Genomic DNA, 15,980 nt, shown 5'->3' on the forward strand with positions numbered 1-15,980 from the left:
GAACATTTTCTACCTCTCAGCCCAAGGCCTGGCTAGAACACAGAATATCAAAATTCCATACGCTGCTGACAAAGAGGCAGCCTACACCCACATGTGTACACAATTCGTCTCTGTGTATTCTCGCAGAGCATACCCTCTTTTCCTAGATTCACCTATGAAAGACTGAAGGACGAAGACCCTCATTTTTATTCTTCTACAATAGCAATTCTCTAAATGCAGTCTACAGATGCAAAGAGGGGAACTTAATACCGTTTCGGGTATTCTAATAACACTAAGATGTAATTTGTCTTTTTCTCTGCATGGACAGTTGCACTGATGGTGCAGTACCCTGGTAGATGAAATTATGGGTGCTTCGGCACCAGTTAAGACACTGCTACCAAATAGCACTGGTGGCCACTGCATTCTTCACTGCCACACACTTGCAGAAAACACGTTCTGTTTCACCTGACAACATCCTTAATGGGGACTAAAAATTATTAATTGTATTAACCTTGACCATTACATGTCTTTTTAGTATTCTGTGTGATGGAATGGGAGGTAAGCACTGTGAAATACAATGTTTGTCTCAAGAAAAAGCACTTATGTGACAGTTTACTGAACTAGCTGGAATTGAAAGAATGATAGGCAAACTACAAGCATTCAGACTTTGGTAACTGGCAGATATTTATTCTCAAAAAAAATAATGAAGTGAGCCTATCACTTCAAGGAAAACAACTGACAAGTTATTGCCAATGATGAAAATTGAACTTTCAAGTAAAAATTAGAATTTTGGAAAACAAGTCTCGGCCTCTTTAGCTGGACAGCTTCCCAATATTTAAAGTCTTATCTGATGAGACAGGGGTGATGTTAATGAATGTTATTTTTATATTATATAAGGAAACATGTCAATATTTGGATGATCTATATTGTCTAGTGAACTAATATTTTCCAAATGACCAATGTATAATGTTATAAATCATGCATGTTTTAAGATCTATTCAAAGAGAGACCAATGGATTTCAAGAGAATTAAGTTTGTTGATTATGTTTTCAGATTCCTTACTGCAATTAACCTTTATGAAACTATCACATCAATTTTTTCATGTACCATCAAAGAACAATATTCTCAATTATTGGAAAAGGCTATTAAATATTCCTCCCTTTCCCAAATACGTATCTGTGTGAGGCTGGTTTTTCTTCATGTACTTCAACTAAACCCCAACATACCATAACAGATTGAATGAAAGAAGCAGATAGGAGAGAATTCAGTCTTCTATTTTTAAAAATATAAAAACAGTGCTATTCTTTTTTTTTTTTTTGGACAATATAGTTATTTTTCATAGAAATGTTATTTATGTTAACATGCAATGACTTTATTACTAAAATAAAAAAATTTTTTTATTAGTTTCCGGTGCACAAAACAATGTAATAGTTAGACATTTATCATTTATATCCCTCACACTGTGTCAACCTCCCTCAAAAATTTTTAATGGTTCAATTTTTAAAATGGCAAATACTAATAGATACAACCACATAAACACAAACTCTTTGAGATCCTCAATAATTTTTAACAGTGTGAAGAGTTCTGAGACCAGAAAATGTGACAACCACTGCTCTAACTCAATGGTTGCAAGCTGGTGGGACATGAGCCAACCTGGGTCCGAAGACATGTTTTTTTAAACGTTTGAATCAAATGCGTACATTTAGAAATCAGGAAAACTCACATAAAAATCCGTATCTCTGGCCGCTCCTAAGAAATCAGGACATCTGGCAAGACCAGGCCCAAATTTCCACATAGCACAAGCCTGCTAACCCCAAGGCGCAGCCCCCTCCCCACTCGACCAGACAGAGGGTCTCTGGTTCACTGAAAGGGCCATGCTCATTACTAGCTTGGCCTCCACATGATTCTGGGCATCTGACCCCCTGCACATCTCACCTCCCATACAGGAGTGAACTTTTTGGTGAATCAGCCATACACACAGCATAGCACTGATCTGTAATTCTCATTCCTCACTGAATTCCTGCAAGCTTGGCAACTCCCAACCACCCATTAGAAACTGGAGTAACTGCCAGTCTTGCTTTCTTTGATCAGTGACACATTAAATATGGCTCCCAACCCAGTCTATTCTGTGAAAACTCAGTAAGCTCTCCATGTTGTCTCTGGGAAAAAACACAACCACGCCCATTCAAAGATTAATGGTGCAGGCCTAAAAGAACCTTAAACCCTACTAGCTTTAGAGTGCTCGGCTCAGCCTCAAAATGATTTGGGGGTTAAATGAGGCTGGCTTTCAACACCAGACATACCTGAAATCCTCTTAAAGCTTTTTAAAGATGTCTCTGCTAAGAACCCCAGTGCCTCTGTGCAAACATCAGAACTCTGTCCCAGAAAGCCTCATGGCTAAGAGACTCCTCTAGGGAGTCCCTAAGATATTTTTGGATTACTCTTGGACTGGGGACAAACTCTTTAATACCAAAGCCACGGGCTTTAAGTAGAACAATTTGCCAAGACGGGCCGATGAGCTGTTAGGGTTTCCAAATGCACTTACTGGTATGCCGTGACCCTGAAAGCGTGACACATTCTCTTCAGGAAGAGGATCGGGGACAACAAAGTATGCTGGCAACCTAGAAGAAAAAGATGTCATCAGTTTTAGTACTCGAGTTAATTCACTAAATATGAAAGCTCAACTTTAATGAACACAGGAAACTAAGTAGCATGGTAGGAAATGGACCATATTTCCCTGTTAAGAACCAGTGCAGATGAACTCTCTCTGGCCAAATTACTTGGGAATCCGAGTTCAAATCCTAGCCATGCCTCTGATTCTGTGTAACCGTAGGTAACTTACCCCACCTCTCTGGCTCTGTTCCCTCATCCGCAGAATGAGGAGACTGAAATATGTGATATCTAAAATTATATGAATTCCAAAATTGGGAGTGATCCTTCTCATCATATTGTAACAACATAAGCACTCGTGTTGCTTTCGGTCAGACTGATACGAACACTAGCAATTATGACAACTACAGCCCACTTTATCAAGTGCTCTGACAACATTTAAGTGCTTATTGCATGCCAGATTCTTCAAATACTTCACACGAATTATTCATTTAATCCTCCTAACAATACTATGAGGTGTGTACTATTATTGTTTTCACTTTACAGATGAAGAAACTAGACACAGCACTACTGAGGCCCTTCCCAGGGTACACAACTATTAAGTGGAGCTGGGCCTGACCCCAAGCAGTAAGACTTCAGTTTCTCCATGAGAAAATCTAGGTTCTAAAAATAACAAACCTGTTAAAAAGGGACATAAATAGGTTTTCAGAGTTGCAGAGATCGGAGATATGCTGGGACACCATCTCTTCCTGTAGTCAGCAGGTGCAGGTTTCTATTAATCTTAACCCACTTAAGTTCTATCACTGAGAAGCTGTAAAGATCTTTCACTTAAAGGGTTTGAAAATAAAGCCTCAAGGGAAATAAGAACGTGCTTATGGTGTAAGAACTACAATGAAAATAATCAGATGGTGTTTGTATGCGTGCTGCATATTTGAAGTAAATCTCTTATGTATTAGTCATGGGGAAAGATGAATTTTCCTCGTTGAAACGATCATAATTTGGATGCGATCGAGCCAATAGATCAAATCAATTCATAGGGGATGAAGCAACATTTTAAACACCAACATTTAAATAGCACACTGTGATCTGCTCATCAAAATCCAGACTGGGAAACTCAATCAGACAAATGGCCTGGTTTCTTCACATAAATTACAGAAATAACGATGGTGTGAGAATCTATAGATTAAGAAGAGACTTCAGAAACCTATCAATTGCAAGATCTCTCTCTCATTGAATCTTGATGAATGATAAAACAGATAAAAATATGAAAAGTAAATTGTTTTAACGATTTACATATAAAACAATGGGGGAATTTTGACACTGGATACTGAATGATATTAAGGGGCTAATGCTACATTTGAAAGTTTTAATAATGGTTTTATGTTTATAAAAAGAGTCCTTAATTCCTGGAGGTGTACACTGAAATATTTATGAATGAAATGTGATGAGCTCTGGGATTATTTCAAAACAATCCAGAGGAAGAGCAGAGAAAGCAGGATGAGGCTTGAGTTAATAACTGTTGACGCGCGGTGATGGGGAAAGGGAATTCGTCATATTTACATTTCTTTTACATTGCTTGAAATTTTCCATTAGAAATACTTTCAAGGTAATTAGAAGAAAAAAGCTCCCATGATATTGTGATGTACATCCAGGTTTGGGAACCACTGGTCAAGGCTAAGATACCTCAAAAAGCATCAAAATGTAGAAGAGTTATTTGGCTTTGAGTTTTTGAAGTGCTGGGAATATTTTCATATACGTCTGCTTGTGTGGGTAGGTGGTAAGACATGCCTTCTTTACGTGTTGTAACTGAAGTAAAAACCTCTTCACACATTAATGGCTCTCAAACTCAGGCTGCCCATTTAAATCACATGGGAGGACTTTATTAAAAACTCCAACTGTCCAGGCTCCATACCAGAACTATTAAATCTCAGGAGCTTAAAAGCTCTCTGGGTGTGCAACCAGCATGAAAGCTGTTGTTCTAGAATATCCTGCTACTCAAAGTATGCAGCAGCATCACCTGGCTGCCTAGGAGGAAAGCAGGTTCTCAAGCCCAACCCCACAACTACAGAATCAGAATCTGCATTTTAAGAAACTCCCCAGGTGACTTAGCTAAACAAGAAACTGAGAAGCACTGCTTAGGAATAGATGGCAACTTACAAACAGATCAGAGTTTCTCAGCCTTAACAAGCGAATCACCTGTGGGCTTTGTTTCAGTCAAGATTCCAGGCTCCTTCCCCAGAGGCTCACATGGGACGCAGTGTGTGATTTCTCTACAAAGCTGGGGTGGGGCCACGTTGCTTTAAAAAATTCACATGTCTTCCCTTACTAGTAAAGATGAAATATTTCACAATGTTGGTTAACCAGTTGATTTTCTTTTTATGTGTTTCAGCGAAGGGGTCAAAAATACATCAGAACCAAGTGCATCAGCATATGTACCACGCAGTCACTCAAGGAGCTCGCAAAGATGGACAGGAGGGGAGTTGGGCACATCCTCTCCTGTCTCACTGAACTGAGGTGGCTCTAAGGAGTCTCTGTGTGAGACTCCCAATGTCTACAAGCAAGTAACCGTCCCCCCTTAGACAGCAGTCATTTTAGTTACTTGAGTTCAGAATACAAAGTAAACAGTCCCTCCAAATACAAGACAACTTGATGCAAAGAAAGTTGTATGATCTACTCAGGGACAGCCTTAGTTAGGGTTAGGGAACCCCCAGAGCAACACCAGACTAGCAATTTCTTCCCGTAGCAGCATCAGTCAATTCCTAGGTTCCTCTGTTATACATCCTACAGGGTTAAGACCACCCCACGCCTTCACAGGGAGATGGGATGAGAGAAAGGCTTTTCAGGAGAAGGGACAGACTGTGGGACTGGAACAGCCAGGTCTGACCTTGGGGAAGGTGAAGTACAGTCAGTTTCTTATTCTTATCCAAACTGATTTGAGACCCCTCTAACTACTGATAGGGCTTTCATTCGTGTATTCATTCTGTCTCCTATTTACTGAGTCCCTCTTGAAACCAGGCACTGCACTTGGTTTTAAGGGTATAATGATGAATGGAAACAGTGTCCTTGACTCCCCAGAGCTGACAGGTGGCAGAAACAAACAATCAAATGCTGAGACAGAGAAAAATAAACTCACAATCGCAGGAAGTGCTGTGAAGAGAGGCATGTAGTGCAAGGAAAGCTCGCAGAAGGAGACCCGACCTAGTCTTGGGAAGGTTACCTGTAAGTGACACCTGAGCTGAGATCTGACAGATGAAGTGGAGGTAACTCACTGGTGCAGCTGGAAGCAAATGAGCATTCCAGACACGAGACTGCACAGCAGGACCTAGAGTGGGGGTCAGTGTGGCTAGAGGGGTATGTATACACAACGTTGGAGAGGCAGGCAGGAGTCAGACCATGAAGGCACTCAGCACTCATTCGGTTTTGTTCTATCTGCCAAGAGCAGCAGGGAACCACTGAATCAGGAGACAAGGGGATCAGATGATCCTTAGCGGATCCACACTGGACATGCTCTCTCGGCCCGCTACGTAGAGAATGGATGCAGGGGGGCCAGAGTGGGTGGGGGAGTCCATGTAGGCAGCTACCATAATGGTCCAGCTGAGAAACAAAGCACAGCTTTTCCTGTATCACCCCCGAGAGACAGAAAAGCGTGGGAGTGGAAAGCTGGGCAAGTCCAAGGGGAGTGTGTCTGCACTGAGCCCTCTGAGCACGAAATCCTGCTAACGCTCCATTCTCCCCATTTTGACCACTAATTTTGAGCCCCTGCTATATTTTTGATGTGCTGACATCTATGCAACTATCGATGAATTTAATCAGTACGTGGCAGGATTTTTTCTAAACAATTCTGGGAATAGGCGTGCCTTCTATTAGTACCAAAATCACATTACAATCTATCACATCCTAGGAGCAGAGGTTTCTAACCGCTTTCTCAGTATGAGCTAGCTTTCCCTTTTCAAGCTTTGTGACTGTAAAATGGTAGGAGGAGCTAGGAGGGGGGGGGCGGTGATACAACATTAGCCCTGCAGGCCCCTCCCCACTGTCACCCCAATTCCCGCTGCGACAGAAGGGCTAACCTTACAAATGTCTGAGACTGATAAACTTCAAAGCTGATCTGCTGGAAGAGGCCCGTGACAACCATGAATACAAAATGCTCTACAAAATACAGCAGCCCCATGAATCCCCACCGGATATATTCCAGACCCCCAGTGGATGCCTGAAACCACAGACAGTACGAAACCCTATATATACAATGTTTTTTCCTACATATACACACATACCTATGCCAAAGTTTAATTTAAAAATTAGACACAGAGAGAAATTAATAATAGAACAATTATAATAATATACTGTAATAAGAGTTATGTGAATGCAGTTTTTCTCTCTCAAAGTATCTTATTGTACTGTATCACCTTTTCACTTATAGGAAGCAGTTTAGGGTTTCTCTCTGGCATATCTGAATTGCCAGCATCGCTCCTCGTGCACTTCGAGGCCATTATTAAGTAAAATAAGTGCTTTTGAACAAAAGCACTGTGAGACCACGACAGTCGGTCTGAAAACCAAACAGCTACTCTACTCAGTGGGTGGGTGGCATCCACAGCAAGGACAAAGGGATAACTCGCGCCCCACGTGGGACGCAGTGTGCGATTTCATCACACTACTCAGAACAGCACCCAATTTAAAACTTAAGAATTGTTTAGTTCTGGAATTTTCCATTTAATACTTTTGGACTGCAGTTGACCGCAGGTAACCAAAAGCAGGGAAAGCAAAACCGCAGATAAGGGCAGACTACTAAACAAATTTTATGAAACTGTTAGCAGGATGCTCAGGAGTATGTTCCAAAATAGTAAGATTCACGTTTCTCAAAGAGGGTTGATTATGCAGAGTCATCTTTTAAAATGTAGGTCGGATCCCATGACGCCTCTGCTCAAACTCCTCACTGAACTAGAAATTCTCCCGAAAGCCTCCCAGCCGGTTCCCATCCAGCTGCCCCTCTCCTCCCAGACCTCCCCTCCTGCCATTGCGCCCCTGGACTCCACACTGCCCCTCACTGCCCGACACGATTCCACCTCAGGGCCTTTGCTCCTGCTGCTCCCGCTGCCTGAGCAACGCTCCCCACCAATGCTCCCTAACCTCATGCCCGATCTATTTTTCTCCATAGCACTTATCACTTTTTTTGTGTGTACAAAAATACATATATTGTTCAACAGTTACATCATTACATTTCCTCAATAACATTTTCAGCAATAGTCTGGAATTTAAAACAAGTGTTTGCATTAATGATTCTTGCAAGCACCCTCATACCATCCCAGGGATGGAATTGGAATTCACTAAGGAAAGCAATTTGCCTAAGTCTCCATATCTAAAAAAACTAGTATTCATGGAAGATAAACTTAAAACATTAATAACTTAAATAAGATTAACATTACATAAGGCATCATGTTTCATACCAATAAACAAAATTCATGCTCTTTCAAAAGAGAATAAAATATTATCAGAGGGCATTTAGGGAAAGCTACAAGAAAATCAACTAGGTTCGGACTCCTGGGCTGTGGAGTGAGTGTTCAAGCTCTGGAGTTTGGGTTTTCTTGTCAAGGTGCTGCCTGGAATCTGGGACGCACGTCCTTCCGCTCGGGCTCAGCACAGACCTCCTTGGCCGGTTTGGTCCTAATGATCCAGGGCTTCTTTGGGACACTTGCTGCTGGCGATGCTTCTGAAGCTCGCCAACGTCTGCATTGGGATTCCTTACTGGGGAGCGTAGAGCAGAAGGTGACTGGGGGACTAAGTGCATGTGGCCAAGCCAGCACCTGGCCGCTGCGGTAGCAGGCACAGAAGGGTGCGGAGACCTTCATGTGGAGCGTGAGACGTGAGCGTCAGCGTGAGACTTCTCATTTCTGAGTTAGTCTCAGCCTCTGTGCCACGCTTACTACCTCTTGCTATCCTATAAATGCTCACTTATTCTATCATCTTCCCCCACTATAAAGACCGCTCCAGGAGGGCAGGGATTTCCAGGCTCTCGGTTTCCTGCTGTACCTTCAGTAGCTATGTGCCAGACACTGCCTGGCACATAGTAGGCACTCAAAAATTTTTACTGAATGAATAAATGAAATGAAGTGTCAGATAAAAGGGAAGCAAATACACGATATAAATTCAGAAATGGCTCTAAAAATTTTAGATTTAGATTACAGATACATTAATGGGAAAAAGACATAAATTCGCTTTCGAATGTTTTAACTTTAAGGGTTTCTTAAAAAAGCATAGTGTCAATGTGGAGAAACGGGAACCCTCTTCTCCCTCTTCTACTGCTGAAGGAAATGTAAAATGGAATACTCGCTGTGGTAAACAGTCTGGCAGTTCCTCCAAAAGTTAAACGCAGACTTACTATATGGCCTAGCAATTCACTCCTGGGTATACACCCAAGAGAAATGAAAACATACATCCACACAAAACCCTGTGCCCAAATGTTCATCGCAGCATTATTCAAAAATAACCCAAAAGTCCATCAACTAATGAATGGATACATAAAATGCAGTATCTATACCACGGAATATTATTCAACAACAAAAAAGCATGAAATTCTGATGCCCGCTACCACACGGGTGAGCCTCAGCAACATTCTGCTAAGTGAAAGAAGCCAAGCATAAAGCCACGTGTTACATGCATCCATTTACATGAAATGGCCCGAATAGGCAAATCTAAAGGAACAAAGAGTAGATTAGTGGTTGCCGAGGGCGGGGCGTGTTGTGGGTACATGGGCAGAGACTACTAATGGGTATGGAGTTTCTTTTGGGGATGATGAGAATGTTCTAGAACTGACTGTGGTAATGGCTGCACAACTGTGAGAATACATATTAAAACACGGCACATTTCCAATGGGTGAGACATATGGCATGTGAATTCAATCCAACAAAGCCGTCTTCTTAAAGCACTGCACCGAAAGCTTACCTTTCGCAGACCTTGTAGCCTTCGTTGACCTTCACTGCTTTGTAATTCACGCTGCCTTTGGTCCGCTCTAATTCCCAGGACCAGTCCTCAAGTGTGTCGAACATTACGGTGTGGTTCTTGGGATCGGTGGCTAACGACATAAATTTAAACGACAATAAAATCTTGTCATGAAGAGCTGGAATTTTAAGGATGTAGAGGTGAACCCTCAGCCCCCAATGTCCTCTACTAAGCCCACTGGCATCCAAGCAGAATGAATTCACTGCTTCGTCCGAACCTTGTTCCTTTTTTTGTCATTAAGCCAAAATTATGACTGAGGCTCTGTCTTTTTATACTGGAGGAAAGGAGTTATTCTAGTTCCATTCCTTGCAAAAGTAATTATAGCTCCACTTTCAGTCATCTGACCATGAGATAATTTATATAACATAAAAAGAGAGGCACTAAAACTCAGGCTTAGCAAATACTAAAATATTATTTTTAGCCCTACCAATATGCACATAGGATGACAAACTCATTTAAATAGCATGTCAGATTCTTGAATGTGAGTCCTCTTTCGACATGAAGATAACACTACCAACAAGAGGATTTTCCAGTGTGACATCTGGTTACTGAAGGCCTTAAGCCAATCAGACAGCCATGGTGAGGGTCGGGTCTGCTAGCCAACGGCTGCCTCCCAGTGACGGGTACTTGGGCCCCTAACCCTGCCCTGCCTGGGGGAAACGCCTGCCCTTACAGCCCAACAGAGGTGTCCTCGGCCTTCTCCAAACCACAGCACTGCTTGCTGGGGTGACAGTAGTCTTGGGATGTGCACAAGCCACTGCATATCTAAAAACACAAATCTTCTGGGGAAAATAACGTGCTTGCTAAAACTTTCACCTGCTATTTTTAATATCACCAGATCACTGCACAAAGAATGAGAATAATGATAAAAACAGTAGTTAAACTTACACAGCACTTAGTATGTGCCAGGAACTGTTCTGAGCATATTATAATTATTAACTCAATCCTTATAACCCTGTAAGTTAGGTGACACTATTTCCTCCATTTTACAGATCTGGCACAGAAAGGTCAAGTAACTTGCACAAGGTCACAGAGCCAGGCAATGGCAGAACTGGAATTCAAACCTAGGAAGCTATAAAGGAAATTTCCATTAAGTAATAAATGCAAACAAAAAAATTTCCCCATGGACATATATAATACTCCAATTCAAGCATAGCAGATCATTTTCTTAGCAATGACAGATAGGTCTTCCCCTAAAGTTCCATTTTATAAGCATTTAGGACCTTTCAGCCAAAGCACACTTGTAAACTATTAAGCCTGGGAATAATTAAAGATGTTCAGATTACAAGGCACCAACCTCCACAAACTCCTACTCAATGAAAAAGTCAATTAGTCAATTCACATTTATCTGTTATAACCTTTAGTATCAGCAATCGTGGGGTAAGAGAAAAGAAGGATGCACTTAAAATAGCATAAAAGATGCTTCATATCCTAGGCCTTCTGGCACCAAAAGCCACCACAAGGTAATGAAACTGCCAGGTCAGTCAAGGTAAGGGGTTTGGCGCACACTGACATATGGCGGCCGGATGAGACCCTGTCCTACGCTGGGTCCACACCAAGAATCAGGATATAAAGAAGAGGCAGAGCTCCTAAAAATAGAGGATGGTTTCTCAAATGTCAGCCCAATAAGTGTTTACATAAATTATAGTAATCAACAAACTCGTATTTTGTATGTCTCATATCGCAACAAGCTGCTGTAAGCCAGCAGCCAGTTAATCAGCACTTGTACATCTAGCTACAGTGAAAAGATCTGTCACTCACAAAGACGAACTTACTGAATTAAGGAACAAATTTTATGTGCAGCCTAATAATAGCGCTAAGTATATTTTACATCAACATAATTCTCTCAACATAATCAGTCCTGAGTAACATGCAGTTACACTCTCAATTAACCCTCATTTAATGACTGCACCGTGTGTGTCATACATTTAGTAATTTATAATCTTCACCAGACTTCAAGGGAAGCATTAACACTATTGTTTTTAAAATGAGAAAACAGAGGCCCAAGATTTAAGTGCCATCCCCAGGACCACACAGCTACTAAGCAGCTGGGCAAGGATTTGAGGTGAGGTGGGACCCCGAAATTCATACCTTTTGTACTACATCACCATTGTTTGCAAAATGCAGCCTGCTGTCAGATATCCACATCTCTGCATGTGTTAATCCTCTACCTGAATTCTCCTCTGTGCCTACCAGACACTCCCACACCCTCCACAGCAGCTCGGCACAGCTGCGCCCTCTGACAGCCCTTCCTCTCCCAGCGTGGCCTGGACTTCCTCCTCCTGCTCCCATGGCCCCTTCCACCAGAGGACACATAACTCAGCTGCCTCTGTGTGACGTGATGCTCTAAGAGGCCCTGTTCCCCGCCATATCCCCACAGCGCCTGACCCACAGCAAGCATTCCACACGTGTCTACCAAATGAGCAGTTGGTGACAAAGCAACTCTGCATTCCAGAAAGCCTGATACATGCCATTAAACTAACATGCCACTTTCCTGACGAAAAGCACACAGCACACAGGATCACTAAACATCAACTTCATGTTAAGCGGAATGGGCAGAGCAAGGGAATAGACCGAGGAGAGATACCTAGAGAAGGAAGCAGACAGACATCTGTGGGAACCCTGTACAATGCCAGTCATTACTAACAGCTAATTCAGATGACCAAAGTTTCTTAGTTAAAAGATTGCTCTCTTTTGCAGCAAACTGAATGGAAAACATTTGGAATCCTAAGTTTGCTAATAATGTAGTTAGTTTTCTGATATGTTCTCTTACGTACAACTGTTCCATTTCCCCCAAAATATTTGCTATAAAGCATGTTCTGGTTGTTTCTAGAATGCAAGACATTCTCTAGAGTCTTATGAAATCAAGTATATTAAAGTGGAAATAAGAACTCAGGGACAAATGGGGCTATTTTAAATTTGTCTCAATTTTGTTGCATAGTCTCACATTCCCAGTTATAATACATTGCTTTCATCTTTCATAAGAAATAATCAAACCAATAATCCCTCACAAAAAGCAAACAAACCTAAAAGATAAGTTAAAGAAACAAAGATCACAGGGAATAAATATAGAAACCGTTTTCTCTAGAAACCTGAATGAGACACCCAAGAAAACCTGAGCAATTTCTAGGGAAGAGGAGAAAACCTCATGGATGGATTTTCTCCCACTACTTTCAGGTAGGAATTGGAAGGTCCGCCTACCCCCAGTTACAACCCAGAACACACTTACCTGTGTTGTTTTGTACAGCAGTTGCGTAGGAAAACAGAAACAATCGTTTAAGCAGTTTAGGAGCCAGGGTATGATGAATTATGCCACTGACAATCTAGAAAATAACCAAGCAATGGATACAGTCATGCTTTTGGCAGGAAAATGCTGAGTTGTCTAGGTTTTCAGTCATGCCAACAGGCTCCCCTGGGGCAGCACACTCACTCTCACTGGGGCCTGCATCTATGATGTCATCTCTCGGAATAATGCCAAATCAAGAAACGCTAACTCAACGCTGTGTCAGGTTTTCTAAGAGCTTTGAATTTCTAGGGAAATTTTTAAAACATAAGTCTAACTTCTCAAAAAACTAAGTGTTAAAAAAACTCAAGTGCTATATTCAGATACTCTAAAAATCTGACATTAAAGTTATACAACTGATATCAGATAAAAACCAAAACACTTAGCTATTCTGATCCACTTGTGGCCTTTACAACTTTCTTCTAGAAGATTAGAAAAAGAAATCAACCCATTGTGCTTTTTGTTTGAAGTTCCAAACAAAAGTATGTTTGGATACATGACAAAAATCATCATTCAAAATGAAGGTTCTGGCTCCTCAGGGAATTTTCCATGTCTACACTACTCTTCTGTTCAGAACAGAGCCTGGAGTCATGTTCATTATCCTAACTGAACTTCCACACTACCTGAAAGAACATCAAGGACCGGCTGGAAGTGTGCGTAACTCACTGTACCCAAAGACAACAGATGAACTGAACTCTCGCCAGGTCGCCCCTGATGTATACACGAGAGTGGCCATTTGAAATCTTCAATATCTCGGTAAGAGAAATCTTGGACGTCACAACGACCACGATAACCAGTTCACCAGTGATACAGCTCAATTTGCTGCAGCGACCAGGTTAAGTTTACTCAAGTGTCCAAAAGCACAGGCTCATTTGGTGATTTGGCTTTGCCCATCTGACTCGTGTACCCCTCCTCCTTCCACACACTTCCGCTACCTCCCAGACATGAACTCATTCATCCAGGAGTTGGGAGGTCACGACTACTGCCTCTCGGAAAGGCTGTCAGAGGCAAGGGAAAAGGGTTATTCTAGCTGCTCCATCCTTCCCTTCCCCCACTGCCTCCTGCCCCTGGGTTACCACCTCCCAACCTGGAGAGGCTCCAGGAATAAAAACACTATGTACTGAAGGATAATACACAGGCATGCTTTACCAAATTCTCTCTCAATTCTAATCAAAGCATATGGGATTACAACCAATTTGAACTTTACAGAGTAAAAGGCTCCCCTTAACCTTCATGCAATGTAAGCAAAAAATGGAGTCAGTGGGGAAAACCTGATGGGAAATAAAACCTAAAAACACATGCAACTAGTTACCCTTTTGACTTCCTCTTCTTTTGTGTACCTCAGACAAAAGTGGAATACCCGGAGGTCTTTGCAATGGATGATGAGTTTCTCAGGGTATTTCTTCAGTTGTCCAAAGAGAGTTTTTTTTTTCTCATCAAACACTGCACATCAACAATGAAATCAGGGAGGGAAATTATGTTATAAAGCACAACAAACTAATGCTAAAGAAATAAGGCACACTGTTAACTCCTAAGCACACTTCTCGAAAGTGGGAAGGTGCTACCTTCTAAGTAACTGTCAGCAGGGGCCCTGGCTCTACGAGAACTGTCAGGGTTCTTCATTTCTCCGGAGAAAGCCCAAGACCAAAATGGACTGGCCATTGTCAGCAGAACTGATCCCACCAACCTGCAGAAAACCCCGCTCTGAAAGCTGACATTATAAAAAATGGACCGGAGACCACTAGGGACATGCTTTTGGGACAGTCAACTACTGGGTTTATGACTCGGGGCCCCTCCTGCCACCTCCCTCCCTGTCCTAGAGAGTGGACCATGCAGCACCTACTGATGTTAGGAACATCATAAATGACTACTGGATGATTTCTGAGCAAGCCCTGTCTACAAAAATAGAGAAGTAGAGCAGAGAGAGGCTTGAAAGCAGAAAAGACACCCAAGTGCAACACAAAAGACCTTTATCAGATTAGCCTTTAAAGTAAAACCTACAAGGCTAACACTGACAGCAAAAAGTATGATCAAAAGCTAATACATAATGGCAGGGTGGGGTAGCAAAAAGAACAGATTCCAAGTCCGAGTCCAAGGTCCTCCAGCTAAGTGACCCCAAACAAGCCACTTCATACCTCAATTATACCATCCACAAAACTGATCTAAACAAGATAAATATGTGAAGAAACTTTTGTAAACTATGAAAGCCCATAAAAACATTATCATTATCAGCTATACTTTCAAAAGCTGGCAACAGCCCGGGGAAAACAGTACTTACCTCCATAAATCTGGTCAACACAGTGGAGTGTAATATCATTTTCTCCTAGAATCTTGTTCTTAAATTGGATTTCCTAAAAGATTCAAAAGGAAACAACTGTGACTCCTTTCTATGCACTGTCAGACATTTACAGACAGAGCAAATCACCATCCTCCTCTTTCACATTAAGAAAAACAGGGAAATGCAGCCACATCCCTAGGAAAGGGATGACGAAATATGCAAGCCTGGTGGTCACCGGGGTTTCACACGCAGGCAGAACATGCCATTCCTGGCTGCTCCCAGGCAAACATACCAGGCCACTCACGAGGACTTTGGGAAGCGCTGGGAGGTGGCTGCAGGTTAAGATTTCTCCACACAAATGCAAGTAGGTAAGTGACAGTTAATGGAGGAAGAAAACACCAGGAAACTCAAGTTCCTGTAAATGCTGTCTTTGTCCAGGACTGGGAACCAGGCCACGACGCAGCCAGTGGCCAGCAGACCACGCTCTGAGATGGCAATGGTGCTGCTGTGTAAGAAGCAAGGGTGGGCCAGGCGGCTGGGTGCCCTCCAAGTGGGGTGGGCAGTTCTTTGCTCATTCTTCGTAAGTACAGATGAGTCTACAAGGACACCGGTACGCGGTGCAGAGCAAATATAAAGTAAATCCAAATTCAAGTGCTGCGTTCAGTTCCAGAACTGAACTCAGTTCCTGAATTTAAGAAGAGTTTAGTACGAGAAAACAGGGGGAACGAGTATATTTGGGAGATCTGATTCCAATGAATGATGTACACTGTGATGAAATACAGAAGAAAGACAGATGTCAAACGCAAGTCAGTGTGAGATGAGGCAAGGGTGGGA

At 42.2% G+C, this 15,980-nt stretch overlaps 1 protein-coding gene across 1 annotated transcript in view; it reads right to left on the reverse strand.

Moving 5' to 3' along the window:
* MTMR12 (myotubularin related protein 12) overlaps positions 1 to 15,980 on the reverse strand; it is a 66,777-nt gene that overhangs the window by 22,550 nt on the left and 28,247 nt on the right. The window contains exons 4-8 of the mRNA XM_019737255.3: positions 15,147 to 15,219; positions 14,181 to 14,311; positions 12,815 to 12,908; positions 9,529 to 9,658; positions 2,525 to 2,600 (exon numbers count right to left, since the gene is read on the reverse strand). Of these exons, the coding sequence (XP_019592814.3) occupies positions 2,525 to 2,600; positions 9,529 to 9,658; positions 12,815 to 12,908; positions 14,181 to 14,311; positions 15,147 to 15,219 (504 nt within the window). The remainder of the gene's footprint in view (positions 1 to 2,524; positions 2,601 to 9,528; positions 9,659 to 12,814; positions 12,909 to 14,180; positions 14,312 to 15,146; positions 15,220 to 15,980) is intronic.

This window comes from Rhinolophus sinicus, chromosome 3, assembly GCF_057876585.1.
Source record: "Rhinolophus sinicus isolate RSI-liver-muscle chromosome 3, RSI-T2T, whole genome shotgun sequence".
In the NCBI taxonomy this organism is placed as follows: domain Eukaryota; kingdom Metazoa; phylum Chordata; class Mammalia; order Chiroptera; family Rhinolophidae; genus Rhinolophus; species Rhinolophus sinicus.